Source organism: Xiphophorus hellerii, chromosome 1 (assembly GCF_003331165.1).
Source record: "Xiphophorus hellerii strain 12219 chromosome 1, Xiphophorus_hellerii-4.1, whole genome shotgun sequence".
NCBI classification, from domain to species: Eukaryota; Metazoa; Chordata; class Actinopteri; order Cyprinodontiformes; family Poeciliidae; genus Xiphophorus; species Xiphophorus hellerii.
In genome coordinates, this window is record NC_045672.1 from 6,794,908 (window position 1) to 6,819,059 (window position 24,152).

The 24,152-nt window shown below is 41.2% G+C and overlaps 4 protein-coding genes across 9 annotated transcripts in view; 1 reads left to right on the forward strand and 3 right to left on the reverse strand.

Annotated features, from left to right (window-relative positions):
* LOC116721371 (tumor necrosis factor receptor superfamily member 14-like) overlaps positions 1–24,152 on the forward strand; it is a 1,133,408-nt gene that overhangs the window by 920,030 nt on the left and 189,226 nt on the right. The window lies entirely within an intron of this gene.
* LOC116721459 (insulin-like growth factor I) lies at positions 948–8,601 on the reverse strand. Of its 3 annotated transcripts, none has more exons than XM_032565211.1 (4): positions 6,649–8,601; positions 5,134–5,319; positions 2,006–2,202; positions 948–1,882 (listed from the first exon to the last, which is right to left on the reverse strand). In XM_032565211.1, the coding sequence occupies exons 1-4, from the start codon at positions 6,680–6,682 to the stop codon at positions 1,679–1,681; spliced, it is 621 nt and encodes a 206-aa protein (XP_032421102.1). In that variant the 5' UTR covers positions 6,683–8,601; the 3' UTR covers positions 948–1,678. The 3 variants fall into 3 exon arrangements, with proteins under 3 accessions (XP_032421102.1, XP_032421112.1, XP_032421095.1); XM_032565221.1 differs by having other exon boundaries at positions 5,134–5,278; positions 6,649–8,599; XM_032565204.1 differs by lacking the exons at positions 5,134–5,319; positions 6,649–8,601 and adding an exon at positions 3,492–3,928.
* LOC116721384 (uncharacterized) lies at positions 9,858–12,508 on the reverse strand. Of its 2 annotated transcripts, none has more exons than XM_032565077.1 (3): positions 12,400–12,508; positions 11,237–11,731; positions 9,858–10,469 (listed from the first exon to the last, which is right to left on the reverse strand). In XM_032565077.1, the coding sequence occupies exons 2-3, from the start codon at positions 11,717–11,719 to the stop codon at positions 10,107–10,109; spliced, it is 846 nt and encodes a 281-aa protein (XP_032420968.1). In that variant the 5' UTR covers positions 11,720–11,731; positions 12,400–12,508; the 3' UTR covers positions 9,858–10,106. The 2 variants fall into 2 exon arrangements, with proteins under 2 accessions (XP_032420968.1, XP_032420958.1); XM_032565067.1 differs by having other exon boundaries at positions 11,180–11,731.
* On the reverse strand, positions 14,330–24,012 carry lrif1 (ligand dependent nuclear receptor interacting factor 1). 3 transcript variants are annotated; one of them, XM_032564539.1, is made up of 3 exons: positions 23,325–24,012; positions 19,369–20,977; positions 14,330–15,835 (listed from the first exon to the last, which is right to left on the reverse strand). In XM_032564539.1, exons 2-3 carry the CDS (start codon positions 20,926–20,928, stop codon positions 15,023–15,025), a joined length of 2,373 nt encoding a protein of 790 aa, XP_032420430.1. In that variant the 5' UTR covers positions 20,929–20,977; positions 23,325–24,012; the 3' UTR covers positions 14,330–15,022. The 3 variants fall into 3 exon arrangements, with proteins under 3 accessions (XP_032420430.1, XP_032420413.1, XP_032420421.1); XM_032564522.1 differs by lacking the exon at positions 23,325–24,012 and adding an exon at positions 21,656–21,973; XM_032564530.1 differs by lacking the exon at positions 23,325–24,012 and adding an exon at positions 21,656–21,971 and having other exon boundaries at positions 14,330–15,832.

A 24,152-nucleotide genomic window follows, 5' to 3' on the forward strand; every position in this document is an offset into this window, starting at 1 on the left:
TCTGAGCAGTCAGATACTGACAGCCTTCCACAGCACCTAAAGACTTCACCAGGTCAGCTGGAGATGAATCCACCTCTGGATTTGTCTTTCTTTAGAGACTTCAGTCAGGATTCCCCCACAGATCACCTTTCATTAACTGATGATGATTTGGACAGCGATGATCCAGCATCTTTCATATTTTTGAATGTATCCATCTTTTAGCACCTTGATCAGTTCTTCAACTTTTTGTTTGGCCTAATAAGGATTTGTGGAAATTGTCCGTAATTCGAAGACTACTTACTTTTAATCAGTTTCATTTTCTTTTTAACAACGTTATCACTTCGTTTTCATTGTTTGCAAGAAAAAGATCAATTACAACCATGAACTGGTCAGTTCATACACTTAAAATGATGCCCTAATATGGCAAAAGTTATGATACAGAAATTGTGACTGCTTATGTAATCATAACCCCATGTGTTATCTTGGGCTTATTTTCCTATGTCAAAAACTAGATTCAGGAGCTACGGTTTATATTTGTTTAGTTAGTTTTATCAAATCACTTTGATTTAAGCACAATAAAAATGGTGGTCAAGGTTGAATTATCTCAGCAGAAAACCCACAAGCTGCTGCAAATTCAATTTCTATCAACATGTTTTCTTTTCGCTCCAGTTTACCGACGCTGAAAAGCGTAGATAAAAAAAAGTGAAATCAAAGCTTTTCGTTCTTTTCAGCAGAATAATCCTCTCCACTAATCTCTCTGAAATGTTGCTTAAGCCCGTCGGTTTATCGGGCTGCTCCGCGCAGACACGTGTGATGACCTCCAGAGCTCTCCCAGACAGATCGCCGTCCAATCGCCAAATCACTGCGAACCAGATGTTTGCGATTCTGCTAAATGTCACGTCGACTCGTGTCGAATCGGTTCCTGACGCTCAGGTGAAAGCCAAGAGACAAAGAACGCCACATTCTCCTTGAGAATTACAAGTTTTATTAAAACTGCAACATTTGTTCTAGTCGTGGTGAAATAAATAAGTGAGTGCAACAAATTATTACAAAAAAAACAAAAAAAAAAAAAACGTTTACGCTTCAAATGAAATAAAGTTGAACGAAAACAAGTCAGTATAAAAACCTCTCTTTGCATAGGAGTAAAAGTGCTAAAACACACATAAATGCCTAGAGCGTTCTGGAGCCCACTAGGTATCTACGGTTTGTTGCAAACAGAAGAGCTATAAGCCTAACGGAGCTGACCAAAAAAAATGTGAACTAAAGTGGCTTAGACAGGTCTTGGCCTGTAACTCAACATGTGCAAATGTACAGAGCAAACAGCAGGTTAGACATGAGGATGTGGGAAGCAAAGCAAGGCTGGCAGGAGCAGCTTCAGGCTTCACACACACTAAGCTCCCAGTCGCACCAGTGCACGGACCTGGACAGCCTGTATGGGAAGACGAGGAGGGAGCCAGAACAGACGGGCAGCAGAGGCTCGTCGTGGTGTTAAAGGACGGGGGAGGGGGGAAGTCAAGGAGGAAGTGACAGCTGGTCTGGAAGCAGCTCAGCAGTCTGCTTGTTCCAGATCTTGCAAAGATCTTCACAGCCCTCTACGTCTGGGTTCTTATCTGACTCCGCCAGGTACCAACTTCACACGAGAGTTTGTTCGAGCCGTCGTCAAATCTTTCACATTGAAATCGTCCTGCAGATTCCGTCTTCAGACGGAGCGTCCCGAGGCTGAGGGAGGCCAGCTGGTCGAGTTCTGCACGTTCACCCTCACGCGCGGCGGCGGCGACGACGACAACGACATTTTGCTTTTCCACGGAAGCGACGAAGGAGTTTTCTTTCTGTAGGCCTCTCTCCGTGGGCTGTTGGGAGCTCCCAGCGTCTCCAAAAGCCTCTTCCGAAACACATCTTCAAACTGCAAGAACCGGTAAGATTTAAAGGTTCAGTGGAAGATGTTAAAATAAAGACGGAAAAAACCCCCCCAAAAAAACCATGTTAAAATAAATGTTAAAATAAATGAAGAAAAGCAGAGTCTCACCATGTCTAGAACTGCAGTGGTTGTGTGTGTTGCTGTGGTTGAAGTTGTGGTTGGGGATCTTGTGGTTAGCTGCTTGGCTTTTGGCTTGGCACAATACATCTCCAGGTGGTAAAGTTCACAGCCGGAGGATTTGCAACACTGGTCCACTATTCCCTTCCCCCTGGGCCGAGGGCCGTACCCCGACCAGGAGCCTTTACCTGCAGGGAGAGACGCACCGCAGGTCAGCTCACCTGGAGCAAAACAAACCAGAGGCTGCAAACAACCATTATTCTGACAAATGGGTTAACAGAACTTCTGCTGATGTTTTTTTTTCCCTTTAAACTCCTTCAGCTTCTTCAAACAGTATTAGGAACGAAAATGGAAATATTAAATTCCAGTTTTATGTAAGGAAAGAAAACACTTTGTGACCACAATTCAACAACAGCCTTCCTTTAGTGAACACTTGATCATTTATAGCAAAGGGTGAATCTGCAGCTAAAAAAAAAAATCCTAATATCAACGTGTGAAAAGTTTAGGCCTTTCTGCTGGGCTGATCATTATTACAGTGGATTAGTCAATTAATAATTGGACACTAAAAGGTGCTAAATAAGTTTGTTTTTTTTTCTTTCCAGAATCTGAACCAGGTGAAGCTAAAGCTGCCATTGGAGGAGTTCTGATAAAAACAGATTTACAGACAAAAAGATTTTTTTAATCCGAAATGCAAAATGTTTGTATTTTTGAGAAAATTACTGCTCTGACTGCGTTCTTTCATTAAATTGCCTTGTTTTTTGAGTCAATATACTCCAATTAGGCGATTACTAAATAAGTTGACGAATATTCCAATCATCAATTCGTCACGATTGACCGATTAATTGTTGCTCTTTTGCAAGTATGATCACATCATGGCTCCTGCTTTTCTTACATCCTCGTAAGCAAACGAACAAAACATCGAAGTAAACCCAGAGATTTGCAGGACAAAATGCTACATGATTAATAATAATAATCTTCACTGGAATGTACTCAGTTTAGGGTGTTTATATGGTGTAAATCTAAAACAAGAGCCGCATTAGGATGAGGATGTCAAATCAATGCAATCCAACTGAATCCAACCCAACTTATGCTTTCAATCTCTTATTTATTTAGTTGCTCTTGTTTCTTTAACTTCTGCACGGATTCAAGCTGAATCATCAAATTATCAGTAGTAATTCTAATCTTCTGCACACTGATTAGTTCACCAGACAATCAGCCTGACTGGCTGCTGCCTGAAGATCTGCTGGAATCCACAAGTTATCCATCTGCCCTTCCTGCTTGCCCTAGAGTTCACGAGGGGGGGGGGAGGGGGGAAAAGTAACAAAATGTGTTTCGAGAAGAGGGCAAGCTACACGGCAGAGGTTAGAACAAAAACAACCTACTGATGCGGAGTAACAAAAAAGCTACTTCGAATATTTTCTGCAAAGACCGTTCAGAGTCACCGGACACCAGCTCTCGCTTCAGTAAACCTGAATACAGTTTTCATTTCGACTTTTCGGGAGAATTTGGTCGGAACCGGACGCTACACCCAGCTGTCCATCACCTCCAGAAGCTGAAGCACAGAAAGAACCGACTGCGTCGTAGTTCCTCCTCCACCTCATTTCTTTTTCCACTTTCTCCTCTACTTTCAGCCGGAATGCCGAGCTGCTCTCAGATAGCGGCTGTTTTAACAATAACGCTATCACACGCCGAGCCACAGTGTTCTGGAGAGTCCACCGCCTCGTCGCAGGACCCGCGGCGGTCTGATAGCGCATGCAGGAAGTGGCCTTGGTCACAGCGGGGCGAAAGGTAATCGGGTGAAAGGGCTTCTGGGTAATTGCGCGCGCGCCAGTAGAGGCGACAGGGCGCAGGGGTCTCAAACTTCAGGCCTCGAGGGCCACAGTCCTGCAGGTTTTAGATGTGCCACAGGTATAAAACACTGGAATGAAATGACTTAATTACCTCCTCCTTGTGTAGATCAGTTCTCCAGAGCCTTAATGACCTAATTAATCTGTTCAGGTGTGGTGCAGCAGAGGCACATCTAAAAGTTGCAGGACTGCGGCCCTCGAGGACTGGAGTTTGAGACCCCTGAGTCCGCAGCTGGACACACGGAAGCGGAAACCCGGGAGAGATGCTGCTCGGGGTCGAGCCTCGGCTCCGTGAATCAAAGGGAAGTGTTTGTGTTATTGGACTGATAACTTCCTCAGAGTTACATCTGTGTTTTCATTCGGACATGGTGACCAGGGCCACGACAGTGGAGGAGCTCTGTGCTGGTGTGAGCAGGACACAAACCGCCTCGGTATTTGAATGTTTATTTGAACCAAACTAAAATAAGCCTGCCTTTCTGTTGTATCCTGACAAAGTATCTTAATATCACTTTACATTTTATGGTCAAAGTTTTGGTTTGTTTAGAAAAAAAAATTCTCATAAGAAGCAAATATATATATATACTGTATATATATTTAACAATTTCTCTCCTTTTTAAGGTCAGAAAACTAATTTTACTTGCAGGACAATTGTCCATGCATGTTTTGCCTGAGCAACAGTCGTCATCTTCTCTAGAAAGTTTTGGATACGTCTGCTTAAATATCTCTGGATATGAATTGAACCCTGTCTGCGAAATGTTTTACAATGATATTCACAAAAGTAAAATTACCGTACTGGAATTCAATGCACCTGTAGCAGCCAGACGGTGAACCAGATTGGGTCAGAAAATGATCAATTTAAGCAGTCATATTAACACAAACTAATATTATTAATTGTAGTATTGGGCTATGAAAGTATCCAATGTGTTCATATTAAAATTAATTTAATGTACATGTTATCAAAGCTCTTTGTCTATTTTTACAGACGTTGGAAATGTAAGATTCCTAAATTCTGTTACTTGAATTTTCACCATAAAATGTATTTTAAAAAAGCCTTTGTCTACATTTTTGCTCATTTTTTTCTTGTAAACAAAATGACCTAGTTCATCAACCTAGTCTTCTAAGGAAAACAGTCAGATAAAGCAATCAAGTCTTCTATTCTGCATTGAGTTGACCAATTTTTTAAAGACCCACCCCAAACTATGAACTTGCAGGCTTGACTGTGACTTAGCTGCAGAACGCACACACAAACGAAGAAACGAGTGGAAGGCTCACCCAAGTAGATTCCCCGATCCCCACAGACGAACAGCAGGTCACTGAGGAGCTCGGAGCCGCAGCGCAGCCGGGCCCCCTCCGAGAACAGGGGCCAACCCGCCAGACACATGCTGCAGTAGAACACGCAGAACCGAACACACAACACCTGGAAGCACAGGGGGAACCTTTTAGGCCAGCGCTCCATCACTGTGGTAGCAGAACATAAAGCCCCAGGCGTGAAGCTGCTGCTGGACTGCAGAGCTCCTTCAGTGACACACTGCTGCTCTCTAAACGCGCTCCGGAGCGCTACAGCAGATCGCAGACCAAGAATTCACATCCATGCTGGTATCTGCTCAGCTTTGCTCATTTCACAAAAACTTCCTGCCTTTACTGTCACTTTTTTGCAAATAGTTTGTTGTCGGTTCTTAACGCTCAAACAAACGTAAATTTGTTTTTTAAATTAATCTGCCCAGTTGCGTATTCCTTTGGACTTAAGTACACTATTTTTAATAAGTGCAGAGAAATGTTCCTCTTCCTGTACCGTCTACGCTGTTCTTATTCTTTTTTAATATATAGTTTATGTTTGTGTGAGTCTATGTTCCTAGATCGCCTGTCATTTTGCTGCTGTGGCATCAGAATTTTCCACTCTGCAGATGGAAAATGAGGACATTCCATTCTCAAAAAAAATGAAAAAGAATCACTTTAACAATGTTTTTAATAAAGCTTTTGCTGCTTTGATTATACTGAAATAACAATAAAGCACAGATTTATTCAGTTTGTCAAATCAAAGTCGCACACAGAAGATAAATAGCATTTTAAGATGTATAATAATGTTACTGAACACACAGAGAGAGAGAAATGGACTTTTAAATTCTGTTAAAGGTAGAAACTAACTGGATCTACTGAACTGACTAAACTGAAGCTGATGTCTGAAGCAGCAAAATGAAAAATAATGATATGGACAAAATATTTCTGCAGTATCTCATCTTAGTGACAATCTGAAATGTTATCAATAAAATGACAGTCAGATGTTCGTTTCATTTTATATTTGGGATTAAATATAGCAAACAACAGCAGCATCTTCATTTAAAACCCATGTTTTCCACACGGATCAAAGCGTTTCTCCAGCAATTCATCAGGACTCGTTGAATTTAAAAGCCTGGTTTTAAAAAAAAAAAAAAAAAACAGGCTTTCAGTAATAAAAATTAAATGAGGTGATGAACTCCTCATATGATCAAACAACCTCAAACTGAAACAAATGTAATCCATCTTTCTGTTTTGTGTAATCCTTCATAACTCATCTATCATTGAATGTTTCTGCAGTAATTTATGAGCCTTTACGCAGGTGAGGCTGATCCAGAAGCCGAACAGTGATCTGCCTCTGCTCCCATCTGAGCAGATTGCCTTATTTTTCCACCATATTATTGATTTAAACATTGATCTTCCTGCACCAAGCGGAGGTGATCATGTCCAGTAGAGAAACTGACTGGCTAGGTAGTGAATGAGCAGCAGAGTGGAGCGGCGGCGGCAGCTTACCTTGAGTGTGAGTGTTGGGGCAGAGTGGCGGCATGAGGGGTGCATCCTGTCTGGCTAGACGGACTTCAACCGACCTGCAGACTTATACAGAGAGAGCCAGGGGGACGTCCTCCCTCTCTGCCTCCCTCCCTCCCTCACTCCTGACGTAGTTTCTTTCTCCGATCTCATCCCAAACCACAATCAGAGTATTTACTGGGCCATATCACCGTCATGTAACCGGTATCAGAACGAGAACACAGAGGAGTCGGTCAGTTCTGTCCACCTTTAGGCAGGCTAAGTGTGCCGTTCATGAGTGTCTTCCAAAAAAGGAATTCAATCAGATTTCTCACTTCAACACAAAGGTTTTTAAAGGGTGAAAGTCCTCAGTGTGAGGACGGGCTGCAAACTCATTTATCTAGTGATTCCAGCCACAAGCAGCCATTTTTAAAAGCCGAAAACAAACACAAAAGTAAAGTGCAACAGTCCTGTTTCCTTCCTGTAAATCAGATACTCAGATTTTCACTGAACACGAATAAAAAGATGCAGTGTAATGAAAAATTTTGACAGACCTGAAAAACTCATTGTCAGAGTTTTTCATTGTACTGCTTCCTTTTACTCGTGTTCAGTGAAATTTCAGTCCTGGTTATTTTTAAAAGAACGGGTTTTGTTTAAGAAAGCCGAGTTTAAAGTCATACAGACAGCAATTCCAGTGTTGAGTCTAAAAAAAACCCCCAAACAAACAGGAAAATCATCAAAGAACCAATTCTCAAAGATGCAGTTTTATGTAAAATTGACTTTTTATTTTAGATTTACATCATGTTATTCCCTCACGGAAAACATACCTGGAGTGTTGCCTTGATTCTTTCATGCATGTTTGAGAAATCCCTCACTCAGCTCCTTCAGACTAGCCAGCAGAAATTAGCCACCAGATGTTTGATGTTTCCTGAAGGGGGAGTCATCACAACAGTCCTGAAGAGCAGCAGGTTTTAAAGACACAGAGGGCCAATTTCAAGGCATTAAGTTACAAAGTCAAACTTCTTTTAAGTCAAATTTAATACATAGATATAGCTTTTTGTATAACAATTGTAGATAACATAGTTAGCTGATTGTGCTATAAAAATTACACTCTGTGCCTGGAAAACATGTGATACTGCCCCTTTAACAGGATCTTCAGTCACAGAAACCCAGGTTGTTTCAACAGCTGTGGCTGTAGACTTTCTAAAGATTAAACCATTTGGCAGAGAGAAAGTAGAATTTCAGGTCCAGCATAGTAGATGGCTGCCAACCTGGCATCCCATCCTCAATCTGAAGGATGGAAAATCTCTCTGACTCTGCTCCCTCAGTCTGCTCAAATACTCCTCATGTGCTAGTGATGGACTGCTGGACTTGTCTTTGTTTCCTCACTTGTGTACTATCTGGCTCCATAACTGCAGAGACGTGTTAAAAAGGTTTAACAGAAAGAACAAGAGGGGGAAAAGAGAAAAAGAATGAATCAGATTCAGAAAACCCGAAGGGCTGATGAGGAGCGCCTAAGGACTGGAAGTAGAGCGCAACATAAATTAAATAAATGTTAGAAACATAACCTGTGGACCAGATGGCCCACCAGTTTCTTAACGTCAGTACAGCAGCAGCTACACTTTATAGACATGAACAGAAGAACCAGAGATCTGTCAGCTTTTCTCACTTCCACATCCTGCCGTCCAAACTGTGAGGCTGGCCTCACACTAAAAACTGTGACACAGTGCACAGCTGCTGGATAAAGCCTCATCTGCCCTCTCAAATGATGCCATTTGACAGGGGAGAAATAACACGGACTCCCCCTGGTGGCTAAAAGGTGTGAGACGGTTTAAGTTGAACTGCATTAGAAAATGTTTTTTAAACTCAGTGGTCACAACTTGTAACAGAAACCTTAAAACTGCATTATGTAACTTTTTTTTTTACATTTGTGTTAAAACTGTCACCATGTTGTGACACTATAAGACAGATAATCTGTAAAAAGATCAATCTCCTGCACCTCCTCCCTGAGCTGCTATTGCTGTCTGAAGAAACACACCACTGCTGACCAAAAAAACCCAAAAAAACAATCATTAGGAGCCAGGAGGAGGGGCTTAATGCTGTCAATCACAGCTACAAATGTGCTAATGGCAGAGAAAATGACTTACAGTTACAGGAAAACCATTTATCTGACGCCAGTGGTGGTCATGCTAACTAGCTTGATAATTCATGACTGGCTATACTTGCTGCAGTGTAGTAGAAAACAAGGGAAAGCAGGAGAAGGGGTGTGAGCAGCATCAAAAGACAGTGATTGACAGCGCTAAGACCCACCTCCTGGCTCTGATCTTATTTCTAGTTAGCAAAGGGAGAAGGCAGAGCAGCTCAGTTTGATCACAGGTTATTCGTCTCGTACCTTACTGACACCACATAGTGACAGTTTCAACAAATATGAACTTTTTTTACTATTAATAAAAGCTGCATTCTGCCATTTTAATAATGGTGATTAAGGACTCAAGAGAAGGTTTAAATTGTCCAACTCATTTTATATAAAACATGTTCTTTTTTTAATTCTTCTCAACCCTCTGATGCTTGAGTGACTGACTATACAGTCTTCTGTGACTGGGTCTTTTTTGACCCAGGTTACAATCAGTGTGTTTTTATGCTACTTTTGTCATTTTGATTCAAAATCATGTTTTTTATAATACTTTCTACTGTGTTTTATTTCACACAAGAGTTATTTCATGTTTGAAATATTTTTCATTTTTCACGTTTTTAGAACAATTTGCAGAACATTTGTGACAATTTGTAGAACATTTTTAAGACAAAAGGACAACAGCAATGATGAAATGTCAATAATGGACAATGTCAACATCCATTATGTGTGTGTGTGTGTGTGTGTGTGTGGGCATGGGGAGAGGGTGCGAAAGAGCACGTTTCTTGAAACTAGCTAGCTAATCAAGCTAGCTAACATTACTGTCTGTATTCTTTGTATCACGCATGTGAGTTTATGCATGTGTGCATTTATTTATCCATCCATCCATCTTCTTCCACTTATCCGGGATTGGGTCGTGGGGTCAGCAGCCTAAGTAAGGAGGCCCAGACTTCGCTCTCCCCAGCCAGCTTGTACCAGAGCAGCAAGCTACTGATAAAGTGTTCAGTGTTTAAACATTATTTTCGTGAACTGTATATTTTAGTAATTGGACGTTTGACTGAAATAAAACAAACACCTGAAGAGGTCAGTTCATCACAGTTTATTTATGCTCATTTCAAAAGATTCAAACCACTAATTAATAATGTTTATTGATCTAAACATAAGAGTAGCTGTTACAGCATTAAATAAAGCCTTTGTCTTTGTAACGTTTCTATGGAGACATCCTCCAAGTCTGACTGTTGTGATCGTGGGTTTGAAACGAGTCCAGAATGAGCAGACGACCAGAGGCAAGAGTGTACACAAACAAATACCATACCATGTCATTATTTCCTGTCTAGATGAGTTGATACAGGTGAGCTATCTCCTCCTCCCGCTCCAGCTCTTCATAGTCAGAATCTCTGGATGTGGAGGCGGCAGGGTCCCCAACAGGCTCCGCCGGTGTCCACCACTGGCTGCCACTGTGCTCATCTTCCTGACTGTTCACCTGACTCCCATTCATGTGATTGGTCCAGACAGAAGCCTCTTCCTGGTCTCCTCCTGGACTGTTACCGTCTGCTCTGAGTGTGCTGTCAGAAGGCTGAGGGGCCGAGGACTCGTCCCTGACCGAGGGAACGCCTTTTGTTTTCAGCACGGCCTTCTCACAGCGCTTCACTTTACCTGCATCGATTTTTACCTTCTGTCTGCGACCGATGAGCTCCTGGAAAACAGGCAAACAGAACATCAGCCTTAGATTGTGTTATAACAGGAAATGTTTCATAGTAAACTCCTCATTTTAACCTCTGCTTATTCTCTTCGATGTACAGTGTAGAAGTGAAGTAAGGAGAAGAATTCATGACACATTTACCTTCTCCAAAATGCACATCAAGATCCACCCAGCCTGGCTAAAACGTGCTGTTAAAAAGAAAAACTTAAAAAGGCTGTTCATCTCCATCCCATCTGCAAACTGTCTTTTCTGTCTAAGGTCCTGGAGAAAATGGTCCATATCCAGGAAAATTACATGTCTGTAAAGTTTCAATCTGGATTTCAGTGCTCTAGAGTGCGACCAATTTGGTCACAAATGCGACCAGATTTCTCAATAGTACATCTGGAAATAAATCTCAAGTCCCAAGAAAACAAAAAATAAACTCCCTAAGGTTCACAAAAGGGACACACTGAGCCCATAAACTAATCAGAGATAGTAAAGGGTGAGATCCCCCTCTGATTGGTCGTGGTTCAGCTCTTCATGAACCTTTCAATGTCTGTTTCCTGTAGTCCGAGGGGAGTAGGCTAGACTAGGCTAGGCAGGCAAACAGAGAAAAGTTAAGATCAGATCTACCGGTATGACCTTAGGTTGGTGTGGGTTCCAGAGGTAACAATGAACCTTTCAGTTTTCATAGGCAATACTTCCTGTTTTACTAAACTATTTACCCTGGTGTGGCTTGTAGATTGCTGGCCTGATGTTGAAGGCATGGCAGCCTGACATACCGGCTGCCGTTTCCGTGTCCTCCGAGTTCTCCTCTTGGCTTTCCTGATGCACAGATAAATTTGCCCTTTGTAGACGATGACAGCGTCATCATTGGCCAGCAGAGCTGAGTCCTGACTCAAAAGCTCTTCTTTGGACGAACGTCTTCCAGGGGAGATGTTCATGAGCACGTCCCTGGCTGCTCGGTTGGAGGAAACAAAAGACATTTTCAAAGGACTGGCTGGAACCTGCGTGCCTACGAACGAGAGCAAGTTGTCAGCCAAATGTCTTCCTGAGCCTGAGACAAAGTCCTGTCCTTTCCTTCTGACCACCGCTGGACAGATCCATGTCACATCTGTAGAGTCACTCTGCTTCCGGGCGGGGTCGCCCTCAAAGACAGGGGGGCCTATTTTTCTGATGACCGAGTTTGGTAAATTCTTCAGGGGAACGGTTTTCACCTCGGCCTCCACAGGAATGTTAATTTCCCAATCTCCACACCCTTCCATGTTTAGATTTATCTAGGAAGAAAAGAATAAATTATGACGAATCCACTTCTCATGTCAACTAAATCCTGACTCAGTCAACATGATTACTGCCTTGCATTGATTCAAGAAAAAAATAAAACACACTTTTGTTTTAAGGTTTCTCCTGTGCCCAGGTGTAGGCTATAACAGGTTGCACAGACAGAAACACTACTCGACGAAGAAGACTTGAAATTAACATTTATTTTTGCATCAGTGGGGAGTTTTACAACACAGCTCCTGGAGGTAACGTTTATAAAAGTTTAAATAAATATAATAACAGGTTTTAAATATTGAACAGGTGAAAGGGACATAACGTTTTGAAACGCCTTCAGTGTTTAACCCGGAAAAGTAAGTGTGAACACGGATGTTAGCTGGTTATCGCCCTCTGCTGTTCCCACCCAGCAGAGGGCGTCAGAAAATACATCAGAAAATATGTCTGAATTAAGTTTTTGATAAAGCGAACATACCTCCGACTCCTTCTGACTAAAGGCCTTGAGTATTTTCTGTTAGCTCAATTTAATAAGCCAGACAATCTTCTTCGCAACAAAACGATACATTGAGACAACAGGAGGGCTCCTCGTCGAACCAATATTAGCTGTTATAAAGCTAAATATTACTAAAAAGCTCTTCTCACAAGAACCATTACGACCTTTTCCACCTACCTTGATGAGGGCGGCGGCGGACGACTGCAGTTAAACGGTCACACGTTCGCGATAGTACATTTTCGATTTGCTAAGGAGAAAAGACAAACTTCCGGGGCAGACCTTTTCAGAATAAAAGCGCATAAAACCTGCAGCTCCGAAGCCGGAAGTTGAATCCGGAGTCATTGCATTTGCAAGTTGGTAAATCCGGTGTTTATAAATATAGATATGATAAAAAAAAATAAAAAAAAAAGCAGGTTAGAGTAGTTTTTAATTTTTATGGAATAATCGCGTTGAATTTTCATAACACTACAGAATGACAAAAAAAAATACCAGACTTTTTTTTTAGTTTTTATTTTACATTTATTCTTCTTGTCATTAGTTTGGACAACATATGCACTTTAAAAATATATTCCATCTAAAAAGAACTGGAATATTGTATAAAAGTGCCATAATTCTTATATACGAGAATATATATTGATATATATATATATATATCGGTTCTTATATACAGATTCGTCACACTAAGGGAAAATAAATTAAGATTGAACTTCTGTGCATTTTTAATGAGTGTGTCTTACAGGTAAAAATTTTTTTTAAAAATAATGAGACAATTAAAATATTACATTGGACCAATCAAAAACGAATGTTTTAAGCACAAATGTCAGGCTTCAAAACTGTCATTTCTATTCACTCTACTTTGTTGCGCCTACTCTTGCATGAATTACTGCATCGATGCAGGGAGCCCAGATTGTTTTGATCAGCCTTCATCTGCCTTGTTGCTTTTGGTGTTTCTCATCTTCCTCTTGACAACAGCCCAGAAATTTTCTGTGGGGTGTTGCATAACTTAATGCATCACTGTGGCAACGAATTTCATATTGTATTGAAAATGTTTAGAGGTCTGATGTAGTATTCCGATCATAATATAAGAATATTATTCCTAACAATGTTCAAAAACAGCAACACCATGGTCACTGTAGCCCCTCTTTGTGAATCTTCCCCAAAATCTGAAATTGAATTTCTCTGACAATCTTCCGAAGGCTTCTCCCTGTTGCGCCTATTCTTACCACACTTCTTCCTTCCACTTGGTTTTCTATTATTAAGCTTGGGCACAGAACTCTGTGAACAACCAGTTTCTTCAGCAATGACCCTTTGTGTTTTCACCTCCTTGTGAAGGGTGTCTAGCCAGCAATCTTCCCCATGATTGTGTCCTGCTAACCCAGACTGAAACAGTTTGAAGGCTCAAGAAACCTGGGGGTTTGAGTCAACTAATTCATTAGGGTGTGACACCATAAGTTTCCATTAATTACCTATTTCACAGTATTCTAATTTTCTGAGAAATGTGAATTTTGGTTTTTCAGTATCTAGAAACAAAGGCTTGGTATATACGGTTTCACTTTTTTGTTGTACTAGTGCGTGTATATATAACGGGTTAGCAGGACATATACAGTATATATATATATGAAATTCTAATTCTGGATTAGAATTTCAGATTAAAAGCACCTTCTGAAAATAAAGTATTAAATTGTTTAAAGGACTGAGCTAACATTGTAATCTTAAATGTTTTTTCATCAGTTGGACGCAATCACAATTAACATAAATAAAGGCTTACAAACATTAGTCTTTAGCCATATAATGTGTTTCACTTAGTACGGTAATTGAGTTTCTGGAAAAAAAAATCTAATCAAATTACTTTAATAAGAATATACATGGGCTTGGGAATATTTAGGCTGTTCTCAGAGGAAATTAGACCAATGAAAACATCTTAATGTAGAAATGTGGGCTAAATGAAAGTAGATGAATATTTTGTGCATGAAACTTTTTGGTATCTAGTATTTTTCACAAACTCTTTCACTTTGGCTTTGCCACTTAAATGGAATAGACTCGCACTACCGTAGGAACATTAAAACAATGAATTCACAAAGAGTGTGCTTTCCTTTAAGCATTAATGTAAATTAGAATGACAACATTTGCACTTTAATAGTTGTTAGAAAAAAGTTAGAACAAAAACAGTTAACTTTGTAGATCCAGTACAGACAGACTAGATGGGCAATCTGATGTTACAACAGAGGTAGACTGTCAGATTTCTTTACTGACAAATTAGATGCAGCAGAAACTTTTCTGGCACACATAACCACAACAGAAAGCACTTTGGGTGGAGCTTTAATCCATAGGACCAGAACCAACTGGTAAAATATTAATGCATTATGCATCAGTAGATCCGCGCCATTTTCTCCGTAATGCGCAACTTTAAGAACCTGAAGACTTCCACATTCCCTTAGAAAAGCAGTGTTTAGGGCTGTGATTGAGGCGTCTTGTTGGCCACACTACATCTCTGAGGTTAGTAAGTGTTGTAGTCTCCGACTAACAATTAGAGGAAATAAGAAACCAATAATAAACTCAAACTCTAGACCTACATTAACAGTAAAATACTAACATTGTCTTATTAGAAACCCTTTAGTGCAGCTACATGTAGAGTCATGTTCATATACAACCAAGTTTATAAAAACGTGTTGCATATTTCAGAAGAGTGTTTAGAAACGGAGCAAAGATGTTACAAGACTGACTATTGCTCCAGCTAGGTGGAACGTGAAGCTCCTGTCTGTCCCTTTGTAGTGTTGCAGTGTCCCAGCATTGGTACGGGTCATTTGTGTAGCTTCTTCGCCTGATGTTCATTGTGTTTCTTGATCTGTTCGTGTCTTTTTAACCCCTCAGGCACAGTGGAGGGGTCACTGCCGGCAGGAGGCTTGTGTACCCTACAGTTGGGGTGGCTGATCCTCGTGGAGGTTTTCCTCGCAGCCTTCGTTCGCCCTACTCGTTTACTCGCCGGCTCTATCGCCGACATCCACATCTCCAACTCTTCCAACCTGGTGCCGGATTTGATAACGGGAAGCAGAGTAGGGGGGACACAGCACAGACACATGGTGCGTTTCCTTGTCCGCCCCATTCTCCTAGTGTTCGCGGTGACTTCCACACATGTCTGCGTCTGAGGATGGACAGGCGTGTCCTGTAACTGGGGAAGGTCGTTTTCGTCGGGGAAGTCCTCGTCAATGGGTTCAACGTAGCCGAACACAGGCTTGGCTTGAGGTGAAAAGGAACAGCAGTTCTCCTTTGAGACACACGGACTTCTCAGAGTTCTGGAGTGAGGAGACGGTGAGTGCTCCCGTTCAGTCCGGACGTTATCGTCCAGTTTATCTGGACTGGGAAAGTCCTGCAGAGAAACCTCTTTGGCTTTTAGAACATCTCTCGACAGGTCACTCCCGTCCACTGGACCTCGGGACGTTGTTTGTACCACGCTTGCTGAGACACACCAATGTGGCATTTCATCAATCTTTTGAAGGCAAATTTTTACATCAGCTGTAATCCCAAATATGTTCCTGAGCTGGTGGTCGGACTTTGGACAGGTTTCTGGTGCTGATGAAGATGTCCCCGCAGGAACAGGAAGTTCAGAGTTCTGCTGGTTAGAAAAAACAAAACAATTATTCAACAAGGCATCGGTTATGAACTACTAACATATCCAAAATATCATTGAATACACTTTCTGCCTTTTCTTTTAAGTTATTCTATCGGACATTTCCCTGAGCAGAGGTATTACCAAACTAACAAATGAAAATAAGACAAACACACAGGAAAAAAAGACTTAAAGGGGAAATCTGCTGGGCTGGACAGAGAAAAACAGAGATGAATATGTAAAATCCTTCTTTGCATATTAATCTCCAGAGGTGACATCAACATGTCATGTTACTGTCAAAATCAAGTCATAATTCAAGTCCCACACACTAAATGTAGTATTTAAGCTACATTTATTTTTATATAAAAGCTAAGCTTCGCATGCTAAATGGAGTAGATGCTGGTGATAGCCCACATCCTACTGTTGGTGTCAACATGCTACTCAATCTATATGCTAGTGACAACATGCTAACATTCGCCCCGTGAAAGCCACCATGTAAACATTAGCTTAAATAAGCATTTTAGCTAATTTATGTGTTTGCTACGTTTAGCATACTGAATGGATTATGTCCATGTTAAGCAAGATGTTTGTGACTTTTGGTAAACCTGTTGCTAGTTGTCAGCATCAGAATCCCTAGTCACAGGTCACCTCAGGATGCTGGACTCCAGCCGACAGGCACACTTTGGCAGGCCCCTTTTAAATTTTTTTCAGAAATTTTCTAGTTTATTATTATTTTCTTTCCGAATGGTATTTAAAAAAAAACAAAAAAAAAAGTCTGACAAATATTTAATGGCTCCCCTTTAACATCAAACAGGCTCGGAGTAATCCACAATCGGAGAAACAGGATGCTGCCTAGGGACTACATGAGTTGGAAATTTGTAGAAATATACACAAAGATTTTAGGATTCAAATTCAAAACACGATTTCAATAATGCTCTCTAACTTTCTTCAGTCACTATCAATGGTTCTGTTTATGGGCGGCAGGAATCCCCTATAGCAGTCATTACATCAGTTCTCAAAGCCTCCAGCTGAAGACATTCTGTTACAGTTTGACGGTTGTTGTCTCACAGATCAGATGCTCAGGGTTTTCCATGATGTTCCTCATGCAGAATCCTTCTTTGCAGAGGGGATTGTGCTATAAAATGCCACTATATGCCCGGAAAATGCATAACACTGTCCTTTTAAGACTCAGTCCACACAGAGACCAGATTAGATGTACAGTACAGGCCAAAAGTTTGGACACACCTTTTAATTCAATGAGTTTCCTTTATTTTCATGACTATTGACATTGTAGATTCACACTGAAGGCATCAAAACTATGAATAACACATGTGGAAATATGCACTAAACAAAAAAGTGTAAAAAAACTGAAAATAGCCCTTATATTCTAGTTTCTTCAAAGTATCAACCTTTTGCTGTGATTACTGCTTTGCACACACTCTGCATTTTCTTGATGAGCTTCAAGAGGTAGTCACCTGAAATGGTTTTCACTTCATAGGTGTGCCCTGTCAGGTTAATAAGTGGGATTTCTTGCCTTATAAATAGTCATGAAAATAAAGAAAACCCATTGAATTAGAAGGTGTGTCCAAACTTTTGGTCTGTACTGTACCTGCAAAAATACTTTGTAATTTAGGCTGCGTGTCTAAATAATCGTTTGTGTTTTGGGAGACCTCAAACAATTGCTTTTGAAAATGGAACCCAGAGTGGAAAAATCTCAAAACGTCAATTTCATGTTTGAGGTTGTACATGCGAGTTGTGTTTTTAATTTTTTAAAACAATGACAATGTAGCTCCAAACTCTCACACAAATGACAAACATTTTGTATCTCTGTGTTTGGTATTTTTTGCATGGTTGTGTGGCAGGGTTACACCACCAGTGTCCAGGGACGCTGCATCCTCTCATGTGGACGCCTATTTTTTCTAATGTCTTACAAAAATGCACATTGCTGGCTACTTTTAAAATAACCCAAATAAATGATATTACGTAAATTATCTCTGTTTTAACAAGGTGAAAAATATTCATTACCTTATGTACCGTGTAGAGATTTTAGTCAACTTCCACATGATGAAGTGGCCTGAGTTTACCAAAATATCAACAACCTCTTTTTGGTGCTTTGTTGAAGCACCAAAAACAGAGATCTAACCTGCCGAGAGGTAAAAGTTTAAAACAAGACGTGTCATCATCTGGGATATTTGAAAACAAGAGAAAACTGCCTCTGGAAGCACAAGCCAGGACTTGTTACAAGTCTTGCTGAGGCTCTGATTAATTACTCGTCTTTCTGGTATGAATGGTCTGGTTGGTGCTCAGGTTTTCACAGGAACACTTGGAACCAATGTTCCTAATTCAATATGGCCGCCCCGGGCATCTAATCCTGATTTTGTTTCGTCCTGCACAGCAGCCCGAAAGCAAAGCTTATTGCAGCGTCTTAAAAAACACAAAGTGGTGATAAATCGCAAGATTTCTACTCTGGTTCACATCAACCGAAGCAGCGCTGGCCGAGAACAGTCCAGCTCAGGATCATCGGTATGCCAACAGCAGGAACATTTCAGTGAATTAGTAACCCTGTAGTTGATCAGCCATTTTCCCCTTAATGAGGTTCCCAAGTAATCAACACTATATTAAATCAGACAGCATGCTCTGAGATGCCTTTGAGTTCAGCAAACATCAGACATGTGCTTAAGGATAACTGCTTTTATGCATGAATTAGGAAGAATCTTGTATCGCCTTAACGTTACAAGATTCAATCCAGAAACTTCTGCTGATTGGGGTTCAATCTACTGGTTGGATCGCAAAGACAACCTGAAACTGGTACCGGGTTGCTTAATAACCAATATTTATTTCCGTATTCTTGCCATTTGTGTTTATCTTAAAACCTAAAAATAGTTGCTCTTTCAAAACACATTTTCTGTAGTAGATATTTATCAGAAACTATAAGAATATTTGTGGCTCTAAGCCTATTTTATTTAGCTGAACTAATGGGGGAAAATGGCTCTTTGGATTGTAATGGTTGCAGACCCCTGATCTGGCCCCATAAGGCTGAAGTTGATTTCTGATTCAGGAAACGGCATAAGAAAAAACTCCACCTACGGTTTTGGTACCTTGAGAGTCTACAATCTGCTCTTCAGTACAAAGCATTGTGATTTCTGAGATGTACTGTCTCTAATGCAAAAATGCACCAATATGGCCCTTTATTGAACTCTCACACATTAAATAAAGGTTTCACAAACTACAAACTGGGTTTCCACGATTTTGTTACTAGTGTAGAATAAAGTAGTCTAAGTGTAAAGAGTCTAAGTTTTGTCGTTTTTAGACTAGAGCAGATTAAAGACTCTTAAGGCAGCAATAAATGAGGTGGAATAGCCCTTTACCTGCGTCTTGAATCAGAACCCATCTTCTAAGCCCCTACTCTAAACTGAAGACAACAAATGCAGCAAACCACTATCAGGTCAGTATTTCCAAATGTTTTCTGGATCCATAAAGGATCCACTGGGATCAAGGCAGCGCTCCAAGACAAGCTACGTGATCAGAAGTGACCTCACCTGTACTGTTGCAGGATGTTCTTCCTTGCTGGGACTCCCTGAGCTTCCCGCCTCAGTGTCCATCTCCAGATTATCTGGACACTGCTTAGTGGTTCCTATCAGACACTTTGGGTTTAAACTCTCAACTATGACCCCCTCTGCTGGACCGGAACCATTGAGGCTGATGGAAGGGCTCTGGACCCGACCTGTGTCTCTTCCAGCCGCAGCATTAGTCCTGCTGCTGGAGCTTCCACTGCCCAACCCATCCTTCAGGCCAGAGCCAGACTTGGACTTGGGTGGAACATAAGACACAAAGATCACATGGTCTTCCTCTTCACAGTAAACGGAGGACATGTTAGAGGACGGAGAGCAGTCGTCGTCACAAAGATCAATCACTTCGTTTGTTAGCGATCCCGCTGACCCGACTGGCTGTTGTAAAGATGAAAATGAAGATGGAGGAAGCGACTGTGTGGCTGTGGGGGGCTTAGAAGACGAGCGGCCCGCTTTGGTTCCATAAAACATCCTTCCATCATACACCACCCAAGGATTTGGATTTTCCGGCAGGGTTTGATTGGGAACGTCTTGCTTCTTGGAGAAGTGGGCAGATTCAGAAGGCGGCAGCTTTATGGAGGGGCCTTTGGCTAAACAGCTACCTATCTCCTCTATGACCCACCGTGTTGGACTGCAAGGTCTCCCTGACGCCTTTGGAATCAGTTTTAACTTGGGGGCTGGTCCTTTCTTTAAAGGTGCGTCACAGGTGAACGGTTCTGATCCGGCACTCTTGCACAGCGAATCACAAGTGTTTACCATCACCGCCAGTTCTCTCAGCCTGTCAGCCGCAGAGCCGAGGGCCACCTCTGGGTTCTCCGTGCTGTCTGGTGACAAGTAGATCACAATGGGGGAGCTGCGTTTGGCAGAGAAGCTTGCCGAGGGAGAAAAGGTCTGATCCTTGACAACTGGCTGATGCTTGGACGAGTAAACACTCGGGGCATGTGCTTCAGTAGGAAAATTTGGGACTTCTGACTTACGGAGTGCTGGAGATGTCTCTGATGCTGGAATCTCACTGGAGCCTCCTACTGAAGGGGATCCGGTCTGGGGAATTCTGGCCTCGGTCTGCTGCTGAAGACTTTGGGTTTTTAAGGAGTCCATTTTACCAGTCAACACATTCAGCGGAGAAACAAACGGTGGAGAGGCGCTCTGAAGCAGGGGCTTAAACACTGTAAAGACTTTCTGAGGAACCGCAGTCAGGTAGGACTGTCCATCGGTCCTCTGGAAAGGCATCTGCATCGGGACGGACTGTCCATTAATTATCTGGACAGGTGTCTGGATGGGATAAGACTGGACAGGGGTCTGAGTCGGGAAGAACTGTGCACTGAGTAACTGAACAGGCATCAGGGTCGGGTGAGACACTCCGTTGGTCCTCAGGACGGGCGTCTGAGTGGGGAACGACTGACCACTGATTACCTGGGCATGTGTCTGAGTCAAGTAGGACTGTCCTAGTAACTGTCCGTTACTCCTTTGGACGTCCTGCTGGGCCGGGGGAGGCTGCCTGTCGCTCCGTTGGACAGGAATCAGCTTCATAATACCCTTCCCATCGGCTCCAACAGCAGGCGTTACCTGGTAGAGGACACTGCAAAAAATAGCAAAAAAAAAAAAGCACGGACACATGAGGAAAACCAACAGAAATATCAAAACTACACATTTTAATCTCCAAGAAACATTCTACTGTTCAGCAGTTATTGCTGCTTCACTAATCAGCAGATCAACTAAAAAGCATGGTTGTAAATGTAAACTGCAGCCAAAGGAGAAGATTTTGAGCTTTAGAAAATCTCACAGAGCTTCAGTGATTAAATACAGGTGGAAATTAATTTATTAGCTTCTCTGGCAGATGTGGGATTTCTGAGAAACCTTCAGGCTCTGTTGCTCTTGTTGCAGAGTTCTCGAGAACATCTCAAGACCTGTGAGGCACCTTGCACGCTGCACATGCTGCGGTGATGCAAGACGGTGTTGCACATTCATACAATTCATTCCACTGAAATAATTCCGTATAGATTGTAACATGAATGACTGCTAGTTATTTCATGTTAAAATGAAGATTCAACAGAAACAATTTCAAAATACTCACTTCAAGAGTTCAAGTTGTCCTTAATATTTTAGCACTTTATTAGAGAAGCTGCCCTTAATCAAGTTTAAATAAGCCTGAGTGCCATTTTAATGATGTAAAGGAGCGAATCAATGCTCCTTCCTACCATTTCGTTTCAGTTATTTTATTTTCCCCTGAACAGCAAAAGAGTTGTCTCCAACATACCTGTCCATGTCGCTCTCCTAAATTGATTTAAAAAAAAACAACCTTGTTTACAATGAAGGGGAAGGAAGGAACAAGCCTCAAGGAACAGGCTAATTCCTGCTTTCCGCTTGGTGCGGATCACAGGTCAGCACACCTAATGACGGTATCCATCACTGACGTATCGAAATTACCCGTTCGTCGACACTTTACAGCTTATATCTGGATAAACAGCGGTGGCTTTTCTTCCAAAACACACTGTTAATTGGAGTGTTGAGGGCCTTCCTTCTTCTTCTGCGACTGTAACCAGGCGAGCAGATGTTTGCCTGGCGCGCTGCTGCCACCTGCAGGCTGGAGAGTTAGGATGATTTGTTTTGCGTTTTAGGTTTTCTTTTTTTTTGTTTTTTTGTTACATGAACTGAATGAAAAAATGTCCATCTTTCGTTTCATTCGCATTCGGGACTGAAATACATTATTATTTATAATTTAATTAAATTGAGAAATGGCATTGTTTTTTTATTTTATTTCAAGCATGTATTTTGTCTTTAGAATTAAAGACCAGAAAGCCATTTTAATGACTTTTTTTTTTTAAGCCCTCGGGGTAAAAACAAAATCTAATTCTATCATGTTATAATTTTTACTTTAACTTCTGTTGGAATTATTGCTTGGACATCTATAGAAGTTTCCAAACTTTCACACACACACACACACAAAAGGTACACCTGCAGACTAACATTTTATAAATAAAATTTCATGGAACTTTTACATCTTTCAAAAGAAATACTTGATGAACGTTTGCCTCACCACAGCATTTCTGCAGGTGACATAAATACTCAGGTTGAAATGTTCAGAATTTTACATTAGCCTGTGTCCACTTAGACTGCACATCTGTAACTCCACTGGATATTAGTGTGATCGATAGTATATTCAAACTTTTACTGGAATGTCTATGATGATTATTGGGTGTTATTATAGTGACAAATACCTCAATGTGCTGAGAAACACATTCCATTTATTTGCTCTTAGAGAATTTTTTTTTTAATCAAGTGACTGCGAGGCGGTAAAGGAAAAGAATGTGCATCACATTGCTAAGTAGATCATTTGTAAAACAGAGACTTACTTATTTACCTAATAATTACAAAGTAATATAATTTAAGCAGCCAGGTATTCACCAACATTGACACTGCCGGCATTGTCAAGCAGGACCTCTGTTCAGTGAGGTCAGTCACTTGAAAGGGGTGAATATTTATGAAAATGTTTATGCACCGAATGGATAATGTCTCACTAAAGTTTACGCATAATGCAGTGGTACGATTAGTGCGTCATTAGGTAATAGGACTCGTAAGCAGTAAGTCATGAACTGTAGCAAGTGATAACTGATTTAACTTTGTTGATGCAAAAAACTTTTATGTTCAAATTCATAATAATTGCATCAGTGTAAAATCTAACAACAATGTGTCTGTCTGAAGGGTGGATTCTGTCACAGACACATTGCAAATGAAATTTGAGTCACGTTTTCCCAGGCTTGGTGAAACCGGCAGGGCCTAACTTCGTCCATTGTCCCAGTCCTGTTCTCCTTCACACTGCCTCAACACCAACAACACACACAAGTACAAAGGAGCATTTTCCTGTGTCTGAGCTGGATGGCTGTTGGGTAAAATAGATTGTACTCTTTTCAATAGTCTACGTTTACTTGTTTTCAGAGCAGAAAGTATTCTGGACATGTCACCAAATAGGTAAGAGCAACACCATATGTTCACGTTTCACCACACACGTTGCTTCTAAAATGAAACAAATGTTCACAATTCTGAATATTAACCCAGCATGAACAAATGAATACATGCACAGAAATATGTCACGAATATTAACATGCATGGCAATAAACAGTTTTGTTAGGATCTTGGGTTGTTTTAGGGTTTGATTTATTGATTCTTCTTTCATTTTTTATTCTGTGTTCCTTAGTCTCTTTCTTTGAATAGATCAGCCATGTTTCTGCTTTTCTTTACTTCAGTGCTTCTTAGTGGTTCTAGTTTATAATGTTTATTCCTTGTATCTAGAACTCTAATTTTAATGTGTTCCTTATGTCTAGTTATTCTTGTGTTAGATTCATTTCCTAGTCCCTTAGGTTTGCTCCCTCGCCCCCTGTACCATTTTCTCTCTCTCCTCAGACTGCCGTCTGCTCTCTCCCTTCTCATCTGCATCCCATTTCCAATCAGCCATCTGTTCCTTCTTCTAGTAATCAAGATCCTCAGTCATTCCTCACTAGTTCCTCCTGTTATCTCGCTGCTTCCCCCCCCCCATTGAGTCCTTGCTGTTCTTTTACCCTGGTTGCCTGTGGTCTTGTGATTTTTATTTGTTGTTTTTTTTTGTTGTTCTTAATTTTTTATTAAATATTAAAAACTTCATCACCTTGCCTCGCTGCATTTGGGTCCACTTTAAAACCAACAATTACGACAGCTTTAGTCTTTGCATTCGGTGTCGCTATTGAAACATTTGGAAATTCATAATCAATGAGCGGCTG